The sequence below is a fragment of the Anastrepha ludens genome, chromosome 2 (assembly GCF_028408465.1).
Source record: "Anastrepha ludens isolate Willacy chromosome 2, idAnaLude1.1, whole genome shotgun sequence".
NCBI classification, from domain to species: Eukaryota; Metazoa; Arthropoda; class Insecta; order Diptera; family Tephritidae; genus Anastrepha; species Anastrepha ludens.
Window position 1 is genome coordinate 66,023,050 of NC_071498.1, and position 22,426 is coordinate 66,045,475.

General features: G+C 37.3%; 2 protein-coding genes across 2 annotated transcripts; one reads left to right on the plus strand and one right to left on the minus strand.

The window, feature by feature from the left end:
- The first annotated feature begins 11,894 nt into the window (after positions 1 to 11,894).
- LOC128871681 (probable cytochrome P450 6d4) lies at positions 11,895 to 15,788 on the plus strand. The gene is made up of 5 exons (XM_054113626.1): positions 11,895 to 12,693; positions 12,767 to 12,919; positions 14,770 to 14,966; positions 15,031 to 15,270; positions 15,354 to 15,788. Exons 1-5 carry the CDS (start codon positions 12,158 to 12,160, stop codon positions 15,773 to 15,775), a joined length of 1,548 nt encoding a protein of 515 aa, XP_053969601.1. The 5' UTR covers positions 11,895 to 12,157; the 3' UTR covers positions 15,776 to 15,788.
- Positions 15,789 to 16,071: 283 nt separating this feature from the next.
- On the minus strand, positions 16,072 to 19,874 carry LOC128864932 (cardioactive peptide-like). The gene is made up of 3 exons (XM_054104748.1): positions 19,798 to 19,874; positions 16,440 to 16,510; positions 16,072 to 16,354 (listed from the first exon to the last, which is right to left on the minus strand). Exons 1-3 carry the CDS (start codon positions 19,872 to 19,874, stop codon positions 16,074 to 16,076), a joined length of 429 nt encoding a protein of 142 aa, XP_053960723.1. The 3' UTR covers positions 16,072 to 16,073.
- Between the last annotated feature and the right edge of the window lie 2,552 nt (positions 19,875 to 22,426).

A 22,426-nucleotide genomic window follows, 5' to 3' on the forward strand; every position in this document is an offset into this window, starting at 1 on the left:
GAAAACACGCAACCGTATAATAGTTTATTACGAAAGATTTCCTAAGAAACTAACAGCGTTGCCAACAGCGCTATCGATCAGCTGAAATGTCACACACGTTTATTAAAATATACACGACATAAAAATTGTCAACCAACAACGCAGGGTTGCATTTTTGTGCTTGTTCATTAACGTTTGCAGTGTTATCGTAAAAATATTCATAGTGTTTTCTTTTCTCATAAAAAGATGTAATTTTATTATTATTATTATTTATAGGGGATATATACAATATAACCCTAACTTAATTAGCACACTGGCTACTAGGGCCTTCATTGCTAGATGTAATTTTATTTTATGATAAAAAAAATATTGCCGTACGCTCTCGGACCAATTTGGGTTCACATGATAATATAACAAAAAAATTCAATAATTCTACAATATATATTATACATATATGTATAATGTAATATGATAATAGAAGGTGACGCACAATTAAGCATCCAAATTGTTTTTGAATAACTTTTCTACTAAATAAAAAATTGTTATTGAGTAATTGAAATCTTTATTTTGACCTTTAAGCTTTCCAATCATATTTGTATACTGCAGTGGTCTAGTTAAGAAGTGCCAAACACGACACCATTTGCAAAATTGTACATTTTTCGTTAGGGTGCTTAAATTTCCGCTATAATGAGATGGAATAATTTACTTCCATTTATGTAACAATAAAGGTTTCTCACAGGTAATTTGAGGAACGTGCGTACACAGATAAATTCAAATCAAGCGGGCAATGATCACTTTCACTTTCTGTAGAGGGTAAAAAATGCCACACATTGGCTTGATTAGAGTGCCTGAGAAAAAACACACAATTCTATGAATATGCTAGGAAAAGATCGCGAAAGTTTGATAGACCTGAGACTATAAGGCAGAATAAATGCGATATTATTACGGGAAAAGTAAACTCCATTAATTTAATACAAAAGTTAGAAATATTTATGGGTATCTTAGTGAGCGCAATAACGACAGGACAAAATCTGAAAAATTTATTTACACACTTTCTCTTATGGATTTAATAAAAAAATCACATTTTGAAAGCTCTCACATGATAACGAAATTTCAAATTAGAATACTTCTATTACCGCAATTGCCATTATAACCAAAATAGATGAGATAAGTACCATTATTTTCTTTTAAATAAGAAGTTATTATAAATGTATTCAAATAATTTATAAACGAATTGACTCCTTTATAAATGAAATGAATTTTAGTTGTTATTAATTTAATTCTAATATAAACTTTCTTTGAAATATTTCTTCTCTCTACTCTGTTCCAAAAATAAAGTTGCCATGAAGTGCAGTTAAATCAATTATGTCGTGCTGTTGTGGGGAGTTGTTGCTTTCAATGTGTTCATGTAAGCAAAATAGCCCAACACAGCGTGGTCAAGAAGAAAAAAAAAAAATAGCTTTCTGCTTTCCTTTAAACTATTGCAACGGCAAGAAAAAATTATCAGGATAAACATATGTATTTAGCCGATAGTCCTGGTAGCTAGTGCTGTAAACATATTCATTTATAATTTTAATTATAATTTAATAAATAAATAATAATAATAATAATATAGGTACTATATACATATATAATAAATATATTAATGGGTCTCTCATACTTATATGCTTTATATAAAGTGTGACTCCATCCTTCTGTTCCAAAAATATCCTGAGTTAGTTCGAGTATACAGTACTGTAGTTGTGCATCGCATTCGATGAAATAACACGAAGCAGCGCTGCTTTGCGTTAGAACTCCAGCCAAAGTAAACATTTGTAAGATGTGGGGAATGATATGAACGAGAACATTTGACTGCTATTAGGAGCATTTTTGAATCTGAAACTGAAACGGTTTGAATTTCTTGTAATTATTAGTTCATAGGCATTACACAAATTTTCATTCCACAAATCACATAATAGAAGCTCCGTTTCATACTTTTTACTTTACAAAAAAGAGATGCACAACAGATTTGCCAGTACTGGCACCCCACATACAAAATAATTTCTCTTCGAGATTGTGAATCTAAATATGTTATTACTTACTCACTGTTTTAACCAACATTGGGGCATACACGTTTTTTTTAGCATCAGAGCCCACTTAAGCAAGTAAACTATAATTGCTCCCAAGGTCAAAAGCACAATATTGGGTTTAAAAGGTAGAATTTTACTCCCCTGTTTAGATCAGATTTCCATTCAGAGTTCATTGTGAGCGGATATAATTGATTAATTTTTCGCAAGTCATACTATCCAATGCGAATGAATAAAATCATGAAATTGATTAATGTTAACATCACATCCTATCAGAGAATATTAATGAATTTCTGCACAGAGACCCCAACATAGGATCGGAGAATGTTAATAAAATTCTCTTGACTGATATGATATGATGTTAACATTAACGTTCTCTGCTGTGCATTTTACAGAGCGGAAAATTAAATAATCGGACTTAAATAATCAATTTCGTGTTTTTATTAATACGCATTGGATAGTATGACCTGCGAAAAATTACTCAATGAGTTGTAATGACCCAATCAACTGTGACCCGTCGTGACCATTAAAAGAACTGTTATATTTAGTTGCGTTATTGGTTGTACAGATTCGGTTATTTTCATAAAGTGTAATTTTGCGTGACCATTAAAATAGGTACTTTGCGGATAACTCTTGCATTTTAACTAATTAAGTGAAAAATATTGAATGTAACGTAAGTCGCGAATTAGATAGTTCATTTAATAACTAAAAATTAATATGAATTTCTTTCAGCGATGGGCTGTGCGCGTTATTGCAAAAAGAAAACGACTTGCACTACGATAATTTAACATCAGCGACAACTGCACAGCGTCGATTGTATAACAATAGCCTATCAGCCAGAATAGCTCGTAAAGTTCCTTTGTTGGTGCAAACAAATTTAAAGAAAAGGAAAATTTTGCTCTAGAGCACAAGTCATGGTTTCCATCTAGGGAGGAATAGAATAAAGGATTCTCAATAAACAACTTCGATGTCGGAGCTGGTATATATTCTCATAGACTTAAAATTGAAAAATCTGTGCGTCTCCCTAATGACTACAATGCCTTTCAGGCGGAGGTAGGGGCAATTGGGGAAGCTGGATACGGCGACAACAACCTCTAAACTGGTGGAAGAAAACAGGACTAGCCTTACCATCTAGAGTGAAAACTATAAAGTTACCTTAAGGCCGGCGGGCCAATTAGATGTCCTAAATTCAGTAGTTTTCGCGAAGCGTTGTAGGATGAGAAAAAAAAAACAATTAGCCAAATGAAGTTTTGGGGATAGTTTAATATATATTTGAACTAAACAAAAAATTTGTACAATCTCCAACAATATATTGTAAGCCGAGTTATCAATAGATTCCCAGAGCGCCTTGCCACTGAAGTATCCAACTTCTGTACAAGATACAACTTGCAATTTTCATCTGAAAAAAAAAAAGATTATTAATTTTGATGTAATTATCTTCGATGTGAACTAAGAAAATTGGGAGAAACACGTAAAATTCGAATTTTTGGGGAAGGTAGAAAAAAAAGTGGTTTTTCAAGGAAAAAAAAACTCTTCAACTGGGTAAAAAAGTCGCTGAAAAAAGTTTTTGGATGTTTTTTTTAGTTCACATAGAAGAGAAAACAATACTGAAGATAACGTATTTTGAATGAAATGGATAGCTCGTTTAGTTTTTTTGCAATCGTGTACATAAATTAGGTAAAATCGTCAAAATGAAAAGCCGAGAAAACGCGCTTCAAAGTACAACAATAAGCGCACGGTTGCTCGACGCCGTACTACGCTCGGCTCGGCTCTGTAGCTCTGCAAATACTTGGAATTTAACTCCGAAAATTTGTGTCTCATGTTCTTGAATATCTAAGCTATTGATTTCAGGACAAAAAAAATCGATTTTTTTGACCTTTTAATTGGCCCGCCGGCCTTAATCTGGGTCCCGGGACATCACAGCATTGAAGGTAATGGAAAAGTAAAATAACTGGCAAGAAGGGGATCTGCCATGAATAACGATTTGGTAGCAATCGTCAACGTTGATAAACATGAAACGATGGGATGCCTAGAGACTAACGGCAGTCATAACCGGCTTTTGGTCTGTCGGAGAACAAGCAGCCAAAATGGGGATCCCAACGAGGATGTGGCAACAAAATGATGCGGAAGCGCCAGTTGGATTCTGCTCGAATAAACACTTACACTAACCAACCAACAAGTCATGGTGTGGACCTGAGGGTGTGAAAAAATGGTATAACATACTTTGGAGCAATGAAACCAAAATCAACTTATTTGGAAATGACGCTGGGCGAGATGTCAGACGTTCTATAGGACAAGAGTTCTCACCGCGGTTCACAAAAAAATAACAGTCAAGTACGGTGGCGGCAACATAATGATTTTAGGATGCCTCCCTTGGTATGGAGTAGGACCTATTCACCTCATAACCAATAAAATGGACGAATTGATTTACAAGGGCATACTTCAAAAAGTTATGCTACCATTTGCTGAGGAGAATATGGCACTTCGGTGACTTTTTATACAAGATAATGACCCAAAACACTCCTAAACCCCATTGCAATCCTTTGGGGAGATTTAATTAAGCGAATCGGCAAAGAAACATTCAAAAATAAGAAGGATTCATGGCAAACTTCACTCCTACTAAGAGAGTATACTGTACATTTTACAGTCTGGATATTTTACAAATACTTCAAGAATGTCGCAAAAATAATCAATTTCATGAATTTATTTGTCGCTTACATTGCTAGCTACCAATATGCGCATTGGATTGTATGACTTGCGAAAATTTACGCTATGAGTTGCAATGACTCAAGCAATTGAGACAGGCCAAGGTTTTCCTTATATTTCAGTTTAACTTAAACTTATGGTACTTTTCGCATTTTAGTTTCATGCTTCGTTCAAACACTGGGATGGTGGCCATCGCCGACTGAGTGCTTTGAAATTAATCAACAACATTTAGACAGATAGTCGCTATGCTAAGCACAAAGTCACTTAGTAACACCAGCAGAACTTAATATTTCATGCTTACTATCTTAACAAATAAAGACTTTCTGTTATAAATAACATACACACATATATATACAATATACAAGCACAAGTATTAGTAAGCAGCATGGCGGCCTCGGCGGCACACCTCCATCCGATGGTCCAAATTTTCGATGACGCTGAGGCATAATTGAGGTTCTATGCCGTTAATGTGCCGAATTATCTCATCCTTTAGCTCTTGAATTGTTGCTGGCTTATCGACGTTCACCTTTTCTTTCAAATAACCCCAAAGAAAGAAGTCCTACGGTGTCAAATCACATGATCTTGGCGGCCAATTGACATCGCCGCGACGTGAGATTATTCGGCCATCAAATTTTTCGCGCAAAAGAGTCATTGTTTCGTTACCTGTTTGTCAAGTGGCACTGTCCTGTTGAAACCACATATCGTCCACATCCACATCTTCCAATTCGGGCCATAAAAAGTTCGTTATCATCTCACGATAGCGAACACTATTCACAGTAACTGCCTGACCGGCCTCATTTTGGAAAAAATACGGCCCAATGATGCCGCCGGCCCATAAACCGCACCAAACAGTCACTCTTTGTAGGTGCATTGATTTTTCGGCAATCACTCTTGGATTATCATTCGCCCAAATGCGGCAATTCTGGTTATTGACGAATCCACTGAGGCGAAAATGTGCCTCATCACTGAAGATGATTTTCTTCACGAAGTGCGTGATTTTGATTTGAACGCCCGTTTTCATAATAAGCCTGAATAACTTTAACGCGTTGCTGGATTGGTTCTTGGTTCTTTCCATGGTTCAAATTGAGTTAGTCTGAATTGAGGTGTGGTTCACATTCAACATCGGCCCATATACATACAAGATGAAGTCCAACATAAACAAGACTGGCGTCATTATAATGTTTTTGATGGCGCCATCTTTTAATGAGTTAGTACGTTGGAAGCTACATCCCTAGCTTACAGTGGAAGCGAAGTTATTGCATCTAAGCAAAAACTTTAAATTGTCCGAAAAGTACGGTAACTTATGTGTTAAAAAAGGTAAATGAAACAAGGTTGAACAAAGGCCTGAAAGTAGAAGAAAAAAAGCCATTGTGTTGCAATCACAAGCCAAAGGAGTGGTGTCATTATTTCGAAAAAAGCTGACCTTTCAATTTGAGATGCTGCAAAAAAGGCCCGTATGTCGGAAGGATATCGTCCAAGAAGTGTGCAAAAGTGAATGTTTACGTTCATGTAAAAAGATTGCATGACCCAATCGAAATAATAAACCAAATAAGAGTAATAAAACACGCGCGCGAAAATTATACAGTCAAAGATATTCATAAATATGGCTGGGTGGTTATGGATGATGAAACATACGTCAGATTCAGTAAGCTGAGTTTTATACCGCAACGAAGAGAGGAGGAAACTCAGGTGCCTTTATGGGGTTAGGGGTAGTCTGAGGGCCGAAAAAATAAATTGCAAAAAAAAACTCCAATGTTTTGAAAACTCTCATTACCCCTAATGTCAAGCAATCGGCCAGCATGTCTGCCAGAAGGAGTACTTGCAAAACGTTTGCTGCCATTCATAAAATAACATAATGGCTCACTCTGTTCTGGTCCTATTTATCTTCATATCATTAAAGCCGTCTTGCTATGAACTGGCATAAAAATCACGAGGTAAATATTGTTGAAAAGAACCACAACTGACCAAACTGTCCTCAATTGAGACTCATTAGAAAATATTGGGAATTGTTTAAAGAAAATTGGGAATTGTTTAAAGACGAAAAAAGAAATTAAAAATGAGCAGATGGACAAAAATTGATGTCCATCGCCTAATGGGAGGAGTTAAATCTACTTTGCACCATTTTGTTTGTAACAAAGAAAATTAAGATGGGTTTTTTGTTCAACATAAATTTAATAAAGAAGAAAATAAAATAGAAATTGTTTTGATAGCTTATATAACTTTGATGTTATAGCGATTCGGCCCGACCTGATTTTCGGCCGACCAATATTTTTCGTATCCATTCCTTAGTGGTTGTTTTTTGTTTGTTACGCTCATCCTTGTTCGTCAATTAAATTATTCTAGTATTGCTTAAAAGTTATTATTTCCTATATCTCCCAAAAGATACTTTTTCGAATGTTCCTATTGCCTTCTCATATTTGTTCGGCATCGTCCACCGCACGCATTTATATTTGTGTTTTTTGTTCGGCGAATCTGCGAATCTGTTTTTAATTGCGTAGCGAGCCCAAACTAGAGTCCTGTTGGGTGATCTCAACGCTAACATTGATAGTTTATGCTGATTCCTAAGTAGACAAAGTTATATACAGCTTCGAAGTTACCAAAGGTAAAGAAAAATTTGAATCGCTAAAAATGTTTACGCCGAAAATTCGAAATATAGCCCTTTTTGTTTTTTTGGTGGGTGAGGTAGAGCGATCATCGTTTGCTGCGTTGAGTGGTGTGGAATTGGACCAGTTCTATTCATTCATGTCTGAACCCTACATATTTGTAGCCAGCTTCATGCCATAAGCTCGTCTTTTTTTGTCTATTGATCACAATTGACTCGTGCATCCAGGCCCTTTTCTTTCTCACATATGAATATCTTGGACATATCGATAGTCTCCATTGCTCCGCTTTTTGTAACAAAAGGAACATCGGAAGAAAACGGTGTTAAATTTGTTAGTATCGACTTGTTCCCGTTTGATATCATCGTGAGCGTTACCTCAGGTGTTCGTGAGGGTCGTTTGTTAGTCATACAGTTAGTGTCTCCTTACTCAAGAGTTTCTGTTCTTTAGCCGCTCACTCCGCGTATCCGAGGTACTGCATTAGCTTTGCTGCATGTGCCTTAACAGCATTCCAGTTATTGTTTGATGAACACATGGCTTGTATCGGATTGTTCACCTGCAACGGGTGTCCAAGTAGCGTTCTTCCAGCATTTGACGTTCGTCTCGAAAACGGTCACATTGGAAAATAACTTGCTTTGCATCTTCGATCGTGTTGAAGCAGTGCGGGCAGTAGGGGTTGTCTCCCAGCCGAAAACGAAATCATCCGTGCCCTCTGATTAGCTGCTTTCGATAAAAATCAACGTCGCCGTGTTTACTAACCACCCATGGTGCGATTTCAGGTATACCCCTATGGGTTCAACGCCCGTGGACTGGAGGTGACTCTATGCGCACGAAATACGAGGTGTGTTCAAAAAGTATGGCGAATTTTGAATTTTCGCGATTACGTATATTCGAATTTAGATTTTTTTATGGCGATATGTTGGTACTCATGTCTCTCACTCATACTCACAACATTTTGAATGTTCAGTTAATTGTGGACAGCTGCTTTGCTTGCACGTGTTTCGGCTCGTTTTCGATTTTTACCTATTCAAAAAATTGGATCAAAGAACCTGTATCAAATTTTGTGTGAAAAACGAAATTAAGTGCGCGCATGCTACTTTGGACCAAAGCAACGTTTATCGGTGGTACAAAATGTTCTCAGAAGACCGAGAAGATATGAACGACGAAAAGCGTCCCGGACGCCCGAGCACTTCAACAACAGACGAAAAAATTGATGAAGTGAAGAAAATGTACTGGCCAATTGTCGAATCACCGTTAGAGAAGTTGCTGACATATCGGTTGGCTCGTGCCATTCTATTTTTTTCAATGATTTGGGCATAAGACGGGTCGGCGCAGAATTCGTTCCAAAACTGCTTAATTTCGACCAAAAGCTTACATCGCATGAACATTGCTAATGAGATGTTGGACTCTGTCCGCGACGACCCAAATTTGCTCCAGAGGTTCATAATTGGTGACGAATCGTGGGTTTATGGGTATGACGTGGAAACCAAAGCTCAATCATCTCAATGAAAGCTGCCGCACGAACCAAGACCGAAATTATGCGCAATTTGCGCGAAGCAATCCGTCAGAAACGCCCGGATCTGTGGAAGAGCAAAAATTGGCTCTTGTATCACGATAACGTCCCTGCTTACACATCGTTACTTGTGCGCGACTTTTTGGGAAAAAACAACACACTAATGATGCCATAGCCTCCGTATTCCCCAGATTTGGCCCCTTGTGAATTTTTCTTGTTCCCGAAATTGAAGAGATCCATGAAAGGACGACGCTACGCTACGATTGACGAAATAAAGACGGCATCGAAGGAGAAGCCGAACAAGATAAAAAAAATGATTTGTGGAAGTGCTTCGAAGATTGGAAAAACTTTGGCACAAGTGCATAATATCTCATGGGGATTACTTTGAAGGGGGCAAAATAGATATTAATGAATAAATAAATAATTTTTGAAAAAACACAAAATTCGCTATACTTTTTGAACACACCTCGTATAGTGCTGTATTCAAATATATGTGTATGCACACATTATTTTGTGCTGAAAGGTAGTGCAATTTTACCTAGAAAGACGGAATTTATTTCATTTCTTTTCTGATATTTGGCTAATTAAATATATGTATATAAGAAAGCAAGCTAGTTTTATTAGGAATACTTTTTATTTTATTTACAGTTTTCTGACAGCCAGCAGCTGATTTGTTTTCATAATACACAAAGGATAATAATTCTCTCTCCAAGAGAAAAAATTACAAGTACAATGTGACCCGAGAACGTAACCACACTTGTTTATGCCATATGGACATAAATCGTAAAATCAATCAGTTAAGAATATAATATTGAAAACCCCGGTTTCTGTTGATAAGAAAAAATTATTTGCATTGTCATTTATATATGTATGTGCGCATGTATATGTACATATTATATTATAATTATACACGAACATCCCAGCAGACATTCAAGCTCTAAATTTATTTGAGAATGATTAAAATCAAAGGTTTTTCTAAAATATTAAGCATTTGAAAATGATGTGATACTAATTTGAGAGTTATAGTTATCTAAAGGAAATCCCCTCGGTACTCTAGCGTAAGTGCACTAGCCTGTCATCCCAGAGGTTGTGGGTTCGAATCCCACGTAAAGCACGCTCCTCACACTTTTTCAAATTTACCTAATTTCCCTGTTTCTAAGCAAACAAAAAAAAACTTATTCTTTCCATCATTACTCCCGTACAATTTGCATTGTGGCTGCTAAAACAAGCAAAAACCAAAGAAAAACAAACAGTTACACATTGCATCAGTGACGTCAGCAAGAGGAAGCGGGCAACTGCGGTAATAGCGCAGACACACCAAATTTAGCGAAATCCTCAACCATCTGTGCGATCCTTCTGCCAGAAAAATGTGAAACACGTGTTTTTCCTTGTTTTTGCTTGTTTTAGCAGCCACAATGCAAATAATGCGCTGACTATTGCGCGAGAGTAAGGATGGAGAGGAGAAGTTTTTGGGTTTGAGGAATGAGATTTTTTTATTTGTTTTGTTTAGAAACAGGGAAAGTAGGTAAATTTGAAAAAGTGCGAGGAACGTGCTTTACGTGGGATTCGAACTCACAACCTCTGGAATGACAGGCTAGTGCACTTAGAGTAGAACTACCGAGGCCGCTAAAATAATACGCAAATGACGTCGCTCAACACTTGCGGCGCCGTCAGAATTGAGAAGGAGCTCTCCGACCCGTTTGATACCAAATGAGATTTCAGGGTGAATCTCTGTCGAGTGACTTCTTTAACTTCATGCAGGAAAAGACCGTGGAGCCGCAGAACTTAATCGCTCAGGCACAATTTTTTTTATAAGAGCATACAACTGTTGGCGTTTGACATCATCGGCCTTAACAACCGCACTGTTAGTTCTGCCTTTTCCAAACTGGATAAAGAACCAAAGCGAATGAGTATGGTGGTGAACGAGGACTAAACGAAGTACCTCCTGTTATCAAACAAATAGTGGCTGCGTTGGCTGGGTCATGTCGTCCAAATGGATACAAACGCGCCAGCTGGTGGTAGCAGAGGAAGAAAAAGGCCTCCTCTGCATTGAAAAGATCAGGTGGGGGGAGGACTTGGCTTATCTTGGTGTTTCCAACTGGCGCCGGTTAGCACGCAAAAAATGATTGACGCACTTTGTTAAACTCTGCCAAAATCGTTTGAGAAGTTAGTAGTAGAAACAACATAAATAAAGAAATAAGAGACAAACAAAAACAAGCCAAAAATACGAAAAAGCTCTTGCGGAAAATAATTGAAAATAACAGAAACAATTGGAAATTCCAGATAACAGGAATAAAGAAATAATTGATAATAGCGGATACTAAAAAAATTACAAAAATACGGAAAATAATTCAAAATAACAGACATAATTTGAAATAACAGAAGCCAACTGTTTGAGTTAACTCTTTTGGTGGACATTTAGGTCTTTGGTGAAAGATAACAGCCTTAATTGCAGTTAATCTCGGAGTATAAAATTACTTGTTCAGCCTTCCATCATTTCAAATGAAACTCAAAGAATAGCACAAAATATAAATCTCATTTCAATTTGAGCATCGCATTTAATATAAAATTGAGAAACTGTAATCCGGAACGTTTGAAACTGTGTTTACTGGGTTATGGCTATTTATCTTTGTCATTGCTTTGTCATCATGATGCAAAGAATAATGAGATGGCGCCCATCGTGGTCCCGTTACTTTGCGCTCAGCGAATTTGACAACTAGTTACGTGATTTTAGCTCCAGTATGGCCAGATTACCATTTTCGTAACTTGATTTAGAATTTTTTTTTTGTTATTTTTATTATTTTTTGTCTCGGAGTTTTAGTTCATTCCACATGACATTTTTCTAGCCTATTCTAATTAAAAGTAATGTTTATAATTTTGTAAAATATAAATTTTTTAATAATTATTTAAATAATTCACTCAGTTTTATTTAGCTTTACTTTTTTTTAACATCTGGTGACGTCACGTACGCTCTGATGGGCGCAATCTTGTTTCTATCATTCTTGCTTTGTCATTGTGCGCGCGCTACATTGCTCTGCTCTTGTTTTGTTAATAAATTTATATGTAGTAGCGAACTTCAGCACAGTCGCAGTTCACAAAAGGCAATGCACAAAATTGGACGTTCGTAGAACACCCGCGTTTATGCAAAAGTTATCGTGATCTTACTCGTACCGGTTTCTCAATAATTTATTGTCTTTTCTGTATATACACACATACCTGTATATACTCGTATTATCACATGCGCAGTGCGGTTCAAAGTACAATAGTATCTACTTCACCGGAATTAAGTGAAAATGTTCGTGCTTCTCCTCTTTTTACTGCTGGGTACAACACTCTTCTGGTTGACCAAGCAACAATACTCTTATTGGAATCGTCGCAATTTTCCAACCGATCCTGATCCGCAAATTCCCTGCGGTTGCTTGAAATCAGTGGTTAAGCATGAAAAATCTATGGGTGTGGCAATTTACGATGCTTACCTCAAGGCAGCGAAATTACCATTTATTGGTGTTTATTTGCTCTTCCGACCGGCCGTCTTGATACGTGACCCAGAGTTAGCGCGTCAAATACTCACACAAGATTTTAATAGTTTTCACGATCGCGGCATTTATGTGGACGAGAAGCGCGATACCTTGTCATGCAATTTGTTTAGTTTGCGCGGTCAAAGTTGGCGATCATTGCGTCAAAAGTTGACACCTTCCTTCAGCTCGGGTAAATTGAAAGCAATGTTTCACACGTCCGATGATATTGGCAATAAAATGGTTGCACATCTGAATAAAGTATTGCCGGAGGAGGGTAGCGCGGAATTGGACCTGAAAGATATACTTGTGACGTAAGCATGAATTTTGGATAGAATGGGAAACAAAAAGTGAAATGAATATTTTGCATTTTCGCTTATTCAACAGCTATGCTATCGACATAATTGGATCTGTTATTTTCGGTTTGGACATCAACAGCTTTGAGAATCCAAAGAATAAGTTCATATGCCTTGTACACAAAGCGCGGCGCAACAACTTAATAAATGCCAATATTGGAATGTTAGTCTTCTTGTGCCCATCGTAAGTAACTGATAATTTTATCGATCATAGTAATAAAAATATAAAAACAAAAAGCAAAAAGCAAACTAAAACAATAACAATAATAATAAAGTACTAAAAAAAAAAAAATAAAAAACACAAACATCAATAAAATAATACAAAACATAACAAAAACAAAAAAGATAACAATAGTGCCGACATGACTCGTAGCCCGAAACTACCGTCGTGCTCGGTGAAAATGAACTCCGACTCACGCGGTATGCGGGTGGGAGAGTGGTGTAGATTATAATAATAATAATAACACTTTTAATTTTGGCGTGTGAGAGATTTTAAAATGCCGATTTTTAATTTTTTAACATTCTGCTTTTGATATTAGAACAAGTTTCTTATTTTGCATTTGCCTGGTTTTGGTTTTGCAATAATTTGAGCAATTTTCCATACTTTTGCGAAATATTTCAAGTTCAAGATTTGATTCAATAAGTTCCTTATATAGATAATTCCCTTCTCTGGGAGTTCTCTGAAAATTTTACCAGTTATTAGGTCGTTTCCTGGCGACTTCTTAGGATCAATTCTCTTCTATATGCATTGTTTTATTTCTTCGACTTCTTAATTTCTTGGTTTGCATGAATCCTTTTTTTACGTGGGTGTATTATTGGTGAAAGTAAGTTTGAAGTGTTTTGTGAAAACTTCAGCCTTGTCAAGATTCATTCAAGTCTTCTAATAGGTGGTTCGTATAAAATTTTATTTTTGATTTTGCTTTTAGCCTTCCATAGTGAATAGTTTGTCGTTATACCAGGTCCAAGATTTTCGATGTGTCTCTTAAGTTTTTTATATTTATGGTCAAATAGTATTTGTTTGATTTCCTTTGAGGCTGCGTTCAGCTTGTGAGGTGGCAGCTATGTTAATGAATATTTTTGAATGAACTAGTCATTGTGGTTTATTGGCTGGATGAGAGAGAAGTTGTTTGCGGCTGTCATGTGTTTTTGTTAGTGTAATGGATATTATCGGTGTTAAAAGTTAAATTTTTGTTCATGTTTTTTTTTGAGTTGTTTATTGTATTTTAACCGGTAGTTCTAATCATAATGCACAGAATGCAGAGATGTAGTCAACATCATACCGTTAAATGGCTCTCAGCGATTTTAAATGAATCAGCTGATTGGCTGCTGTAAGCTGGGTTATGCACGATGTAGAGAATGCAGAGGCTGACAAGGATGATAGATTTACTAGGTTTGGCAATTAACTATGCTGAAAAACAAAACTGTTCGAGCAACTTCGGCTGTCATGTCACAGGAGTACTCGACATCCGAATTCTGTCCGCTCATTTCACACGTATTCACACATTCGTCCAATCAGTCGTTGTTCAGACGGCAACATGGAAGGGGATGTGTTGATTTTTTTTTGGATTCATAACTTCTGTTACACCAGCCATCAGCCGATTCTGTCAAATTCGCTGAGAGCTGGTTAACGGTCTGATATTGGCCATATTTGTAAAAATATTTTCCCATGGAGGTGTGGCCAGCATTAGACCATTAACCGGCTCTCAGTGAGCTTGAAGGAATGAGTTGATTTGCTTACGGTATGGGGAATGTTACGGTGGTTTGTTTACGGCGAAATCGTCTGAACCATATATACATATATACATAAATGCCTAACTGCGAACCTCTCTCATTTTATGTAAGAGCTCGCCAGGAATTCGTTTGAGTAGTTGGTAGAACTGCCAACCCCTCGGCTGATAAACAGCTGATAGACGAAATGACGAGCTGCCAGAAATAAGGCGCCAAAAATAATTGCCGGGAACAGTTCGTTTTCACGTAAATTCATTTTTTTAAATTTTGTTAACAGATTTTACATTTCTTACCTATGCATTATAGCCTTGTGCAAATCATGACACGTTTGGGCTTCACAATTGATTTAGCTGTGGGGTTGCGTGAAATAATGAAAGAAACGATTGAATATCGTGAGAAGCATAACATAGTGCGCAAGGACATGTTGCAGTTGATGATGCAGCTGCGTAATACTGGCAAGATCACCGAGGATGATGACAATTGGAGTGCCAAGCCCAACGCAGGTATTAACTATTTTAAAACTTTCCAACATTTTACGCACATTTGAGATCCGAATCTTGTTCACAGCTGTTGGCGTAGAAAAAGAATTCACGTTAGATCACATAGCCGCACAGGGTTCCATTTTCTACCTTGCCGGCCAGGAGACCACCAGCTCAACAGCTGCTTTTACCATTTTCGAATTGGCTCAATATCCAGAACTGCTTGAACTTGCGCAGAAAGAGGTGACTGAAGTACTGGCGCGTCACGATGGGCAGTTGAGTTATGATGCTTTGCGCGAAATGTCATTCCTGGAGTTGTGCTTACAAGGCAAGTGATAATGCAAACACGAAAGAAAAAAACAATTTGTTGTAATAATTAATTTTAATTAATTAATAATTTTATTTTTTTAGAAACTAATCGCAAATACCCGTTGCCCTTCTTGAACCGTGAATGCACACAGGACTACACCATACCCGGCACCAACCATATCATCGAAAAGGGCATACCCATCCTTATCTCTTTGCTGGGTATATTTCGCGATGCGCAATACTTTCCAAATCCAATGACATACGATCCACACCGCTTCTCGCCCTCAAGTCCCAATTACAATGTAAATGCGTATATGCCTTTTGGCGCTGGACCACGACAATGCATAGCTCTGCGTATGGGCATGTTGAATTCAAAATTGGGCGTTGTTAAAATCTTACAAAATTTCAACATTGAAATTATGAGCAGACGTGAAATTATCATCGATAATCACTCCGTGGGTATTCAATCAAAGGGTGGTGTAAAAGTACGTCTCTCAAAGAAAACACAAACCACAAAAGAATAGCAGGCTTCATGTTATATTAAAAAAATTTAGACTTCCTTGGTATTTTCTATATGTAATTAGTGTAATAACATACATTTAGGCGTAGTAACGCTGCATGCAATTGTAACTTTTTAATTTTTATTTATTTTAATTGTATTTCTTATTTTTCAAAATGTTTTATTTAGTTATGAAATATAATAAATGTAACTCTATTTAAATCTCTGCGCTCGATTTGCTTGAAAGAATCAATACTTTTTCCAGTTACACGACTACATTTTTATTTCTATTGTTGTTGTTATTTTTCCTTATTGTTCGTTGCTTAGACACCTTCAGTATTATCTTGGACTTCTTCACGCTGCCTCATTTTTTGTTTGTTCTTCTGTCGGAATATTTCCTTGCTCGCTTCTTTGATGGCTTCGAATATTTTAGCCTGCGACATTATTTGTTTTTGTACATTTTCCACAGCTGGCTCAGCATTTATATCGATCAGATCACTTAGCCCCTCAGACATTTCTTCGTTGTTATAAGTTTTTGCTTCGTCCATTTCAGCGCGCTTCCATAAGGGGTAAGGTGGGAGAGATGAACGCTTTTTACAGCAACCTTTGAATGGAAGTAAGAAGTGATTAAGACATTTGACGTTAACAAGAACAAGTGAATATCTGAATAATTATTTACTGCGAATTACTTAAAAACAGAATAAAAAATAGATATACAGTGCTACATTTTCGTTTAAACGCATTGCATTTTTTTCGTTTACTTTAGAACTGTTTTAAGATTACAACAATAACAACAACAAATATTCTTCCAAACTATTCAATTTCATGAATTTATTTGTCGCTTACATTGCTAGCTACCAATATGCGCATTGGATAGTATGACTTGCGAAAATTTACGCTATGAGTTGCAATGACTCAAGCAATTGAGACAGGCCAAGGTTTTCCTTATATTTCGGTTTAACTTAAACTAGTTTCATGCTTCGTTAGTATCTTATCAAATAAAGACTTTCTGTTATAAATAAACTTACATACATATATACTATATGTATACTATATGTACTATATATGTATGTATATAATATACAAGCACAAGTATAAGTAAGCACAGCCCTCAAAGATCGAAAGTAGAGTAATGGGCAGATAAATAATATACTTTGAAATGCGCAAATCTATTTCCAGGCAATAGGAAAGCTTATCGCTGTTACATATTCGGCAGAATAAAGTGGTAAATAAATACTTATACATATAAAGTGTGGTTAAGTTTCAAGGGCCGGTGTTGATTTTGAATAAAATACAATTTTTTTAGGAATTTATTGTCATTCCTCTTTATTATGATAATATTGGTATGGCTCAATTACGTATGGAACAAAATATTGGCCAAATGGCCACCGCGGGCTCGGCGGCACACCTCCATCCGATGGTCCAAATTTTCGATGACGCTGAGGCATAATTGAGGTTCTATGCCGTTAATGTGCCGAATTATCTCATCCTTTAGCTCTTGAATTGTTGCTGGCTTATCGACGTTCACCTTTTCTTTCAAATAATCCCAAAGAAAGAAGTCCTACGGTGTCAAATCACATGATCTTGGCGGCCAATTGACATCGCCGCGACGTGAGATTATTCGGCCATCAAATTTTTCGCGCAAAAGAGTCATTGTTTCGTTACCTGTGTGTCAAGTGGCACTGTCCTGTTGAAACCACATATCGTCCACATCCACATCTTCCAATTCGGGCCATAAAAAGTTCGTTATCATCTCACGATAGCGAACACTATTCACAGTAACTGCCTGACCGGCCTCATTTTGGAAAAAATACGGCCCAATGATGCCGCCGGCCCATAAACCGCACCAAACAGTCACTCTTTGTAGGTGCATTGATTTTTCGGCAATCACTCTTGGATTATCATTCGCTCAAATGCGGCAATTCTGCTTATTGACGAATCCACTGAGGTGAAAATGTGCCTCATCACTGAAGATGATTTTCTTCACGAAGTGCGTGATTTTGATTTGAACGCCCGTTTTCATAATAAGCCTGAATAACTTTAACGCGTTGCTGGATTGGTTCTTGGTTCTTTCCATGGTTCAAATTGAGTTAGTCTGAATTGAGGTGTGGTTCACATTCAACATCGGCCCATATACATACAAGATGAAGTCCAACATAAACAAGACTGGCGTCATTATAATGTTTTTGATGGCGCCATCTTTTAATGAGTTAGTACGTTGGAAGCTACATCCCTAGCTTACAGTGGAAGCGAAGTTATTGCATCTAAGCAAAAACTTTAAATTGTCCGAAAAGTACGGTAACTTATGTGTTAAAAAAGGTAAATGAAACAAGGTTGAACAAAGGCCTGAAAGTAGAAGAAAAAAAGCCATTGTGTTGCAATCACAAGCCAAAGGAGTGGTGTCATTATTTCGAAAAAAGCTGACCTTTCAATTTGAGATGCTGCAAAAAAGGCCCGTATGTCGGAAGGATATCGTCCAAGAAGTGTGCAAAAGTGAATGTTTACGTTCATGTAAAAAGATTGCATGACCCAATCGAAATAATAAACCAAATAAGAGTAATAAAACACGCGCGCGAAAATTATACAGTCAAAGATATTCATAAATATGGCTGGGTGGTTATGGATGATGAAACATACGTCAGATTCAGTAAGCTGAGTTTTATACCGCAACGAAGAGAGGAGGAAACTCAGGTGCCTTTATGGGGTTAGGGGTAGTCTGAGGGCCGAAAAAATAAATTGCAAAAAAAAACTCCAATGTTTTGAAAACTCTCATTACCCCTAATGTCAAGCAATCGGCCAGCATGTCTGCCAGAAGGAGTACTTGCAAAACGTTTGCTGCCATTCATAAAATAACATAATGGCTCACTCTGTTCTGGTCCTATTTATCTTCATATCATTAAAGCCGTCTTGCTATGAACTGGCATAAAAATCACGAGGTAAATATTGTTGAAAAGAACCACAACTGACCAAACTGTCCTCAATTGAGACTCATTAGAAAATATTGGGAATTGTTTAAAGAAAATTGGGAATTGTTTAAAGACGAAAAAAGAAATTAAAAATGAGCAGATGGACAAAAATTGATGTCCATCGCCTAATGGGAGGAGTTAAATCTACTTTGCACCATTTTGTTTGTAACAAAGAAAATTAAGATGGGTTTTTTGTTCAACATAAATTTAATAAAGAAGAAAATAAAATAGAAATTGTTTTGATAGCTTATATAACTTTGATGTTATAGCGATTCGGCCCGACCTGATTTTCGGCCGACCAATATTTTTCGTATCCATTCCTTAGTGGTTGTTTTTTGTTTGTTACGCTCATCCTTGTTCGTCAATTAAATCATTCTAGTATTGCTTAAAAGTTATTATTTCCTATATCTCCCAAAAGATACTTTTTCGAATGTTCCTATTGCCTTCTCATATTTGTTCGGCATCGTCCACCGCACGCATTTATATTTGTGTTTTTTGTTCGGCGAATCTGCGAATCTGTTTTTAATTGCGTAGCGAGCCCAAACTAGAGTCCTGTTGGGTGATCTCAACGCTAACATTGATAGTTTATGCTGATTCCTAAGTAGACAAAGTTATTTACAGCTTCGAAGTTACCAAAGGTAAAGAAAAATTTGAATTACGCCGAAAATGCGAAATATAGCCCTTTTTGTTTTTTTGGTGGGTGAGGTAGAGCGATCATCGTTTGCTGCGTTGAGTGGTGTGGAATTGGACCAGTTCTATTCATCCATGTCTGAACCCTACATATTTGTAGCCAGCTTCATGCCATAAGCTCGTCTTTTTTTGTCTATTGATCACAATTGACTCGTGCATCCAGGCCCTTTTCTTTCTCACATATGAATATCTTGGACATATCGATAGTCTCCATTGCTCCGCTTTTTGTAACAAAAGGAACATCGGAAGAAAACGGTGTTAAATTTGTTAGTATCGACTTGTTCCCGTTTGATATCATCGTGAGTGTTACCTCAGGTGTTCGTGAGGGTCGTTTGTTAGTCATACAGTTAGTGTCTCCTTACTCAAGAGTTTCTGTTCTTTAGCCGCTCACTCCGCGTATCCGAGGTACTGCATTAGCTTTGCTGCATGTGCCTTAACAGCATTCCAGTTATTGTTTGATGAACACATGGCTTGTATCGGATTGTTCACCTGCAACGGGTGTCCAAGTAGCGTTCTTCCAGCATTTGACGTTCGTCTCGAAAACGGTCACATTGGAAAATAACTTGCTTTGCATCTTCGATCGTGTTGAAGCAGTGCGGGCAGTAGGGGTTGTCTCCCAGCCGAAAACGAAATCATCCGTGCCCTCTGATTAGCTGCTTTCGATAAAAATCAACGTCGCCGTGTTTACTAACCACCCATGGTGCGATTTCAGGTATACCCCTATGGGTTCAACGCCCGTGGACTGGAGGTGACTCTATGCGCACGAAATACGAGGTGTGTTCAAAAAGTATGGCGAATTTTGAATTTTCGCGATTACGTATATTCGAATTTAGATTTTTTTATGGCGATATGTTGGTACTCATGTCTCTCACTCATACTCACAACATTTTGAATGTTCAGTTAATTGTGGACAGCTGCTTTGCTTGCACGTGTTTCGGCTCGTCTTCGATTTTTACCTATTCAAAAAATTGGATTAAAGAACCTGTGTCAAATTTTGTGTGAAAAACGAAATTAAGTGCGCGCATGCTACTTTGGACCAAAGCAACGTTTATCGGTGGTACAAAATGTTCTCAGAAGTCCGAGAAGATATGAACGACGAAAAGCGTCCCGGACGCCCGAGCACTTCAACAACAGACGAAAAAATTGATGAAGTGAAGAAAATGTACTGGCCAATTGTCGAATCACCGTTAGAGAAGTTGCTGACATATCGGTTGGCTCGTGCCATTCTATTTTTTTCAATGATTTGGGCATAAGACGGGTCGCCGCAAAATTCGTTCCAAAACTGCTTAATTTCGACCAAAAGCTTGCATCGCATGAACATTGCTAATGAGATGTTGGACTCTGTCCGCGACGACCCAAATTTGCTCCAGAGGTTCATAATTGGTGACGAATCGTGGGTTTATGGGTATGACGTGGAAACCAAAGCTCAATCATCTCAATGAAAGCTGCCGCACGAACCAAGACCGAAATTATGCGCAATTTGCGCGAAGGAATCCGCCAGAAACGCCCGGATCTGTGGAAGAACAAAAATTGGCTCTTGTATCACGATAACGTCCCTGCTTACACATCGTTACTTGTGCGCGACTTTTTGGGGAAAAACAACACACTAATGATGCCACAGCCTCCGTATTCCCCAGATTTGGCCCCTTGTGAATTTTTCTTGTTCCCGAAATTGAAGAGATCCATGAAAGGACGACGCTACGCTACGATTGACGAAATAAAGACGGCATCGAAGGAGAAGCCGAACAAGATAAAAAAAATGATTTGTGGAAGTGCTTCGAAGATTGGAAAAACTTTGGCACAAGTGCATAATATCTCATGGGGATTACTTTGAAGGGGGCAAAATAGATATTAATGAATAAATAAATAATTTTTGAAAAAACACAAAATTCGCTATACTTTTTGAACACACCTCGTATAGTGCTGTATTCAAATATATGTGTATGCACACATTATTTTGTGCTGAAAGGTAGTGCAATTTTACCTAGAAAGACGGAATTTATTTCATTTCTTTTCTGATATTTGGCTAATTAAATATATGTATATAAGAAAGCAAGCTAGTTTTATTAGGAATACTTTTTATTTTATTTACAGTTTTCTGACAGCCAGCAGCTGATTTGTTTTCATAATACACAAAGGATAATAATTCTCTCTCCAAGAGGAAAAAATTACAAGTACAATGTGACCCGAGAACGTAACCACACTTGTTTATGCCATATGGACATAAATCGTAAAATCAATCAGTTAAGAATATAATATTGAAAACCCCGGTTTCTGTTGATAAGAAAAAATTATTTGCATTGTCATTATATGTATGTGCGCATGTATATGTACATATTATAATTATACACGAACATCCCAGCAGACATTCAAGCTCTAAATTTATTTCAGAATGATTAAAATCAAAGGTTTTTCTAAAATATTAAGCATTTGAAAATGATGTGATACTAATTTGAGAGTTATAGTTATCTAAAGGAAATCCCCTCGGTACTCTAGCGTAAGTGCACTAGCCTGTCATTCCAGAGGTTGTGGGTTCGAATCCCACGTAAAGCACGCTCCTCACACTTTTTCAAATTTACCTAATTTCCCTGTTTCTAAGCAAACAAAAAAAAACTTATTCTTGCCATCATTACTCCCGTACAATTTGCATTGTGGCTGCTAAAACAAGCAAAAACCAAAGAAAAACAAACAGTTACATATTGCATCAGTGACGTCAGCAAGAGGAAGCGGGCAACTGCGGTAATAGCGCAGACATACCAAATTTAGCGAAATCCTCAACCATCTGTGCGATCCTTCTGCCAGAAAAATGTGAAACACGTGTTTTTCTTTGTTTTTGCTTGTTTTAGCAGCCACAATGCAAATAATGCGCTGACTATTGCGCGAGAGTAAGGATGGAGAGGAGAAGTTTTTGGGTTTGAGGAATGAGATTTTTTTATTTGTTTTGTTTAGAAACAGGGAAAGTAGGTAAATTTGAAAAAGTGCGAGGAGCGTGCTTTACGTGGGATTCGAACTCACAACCT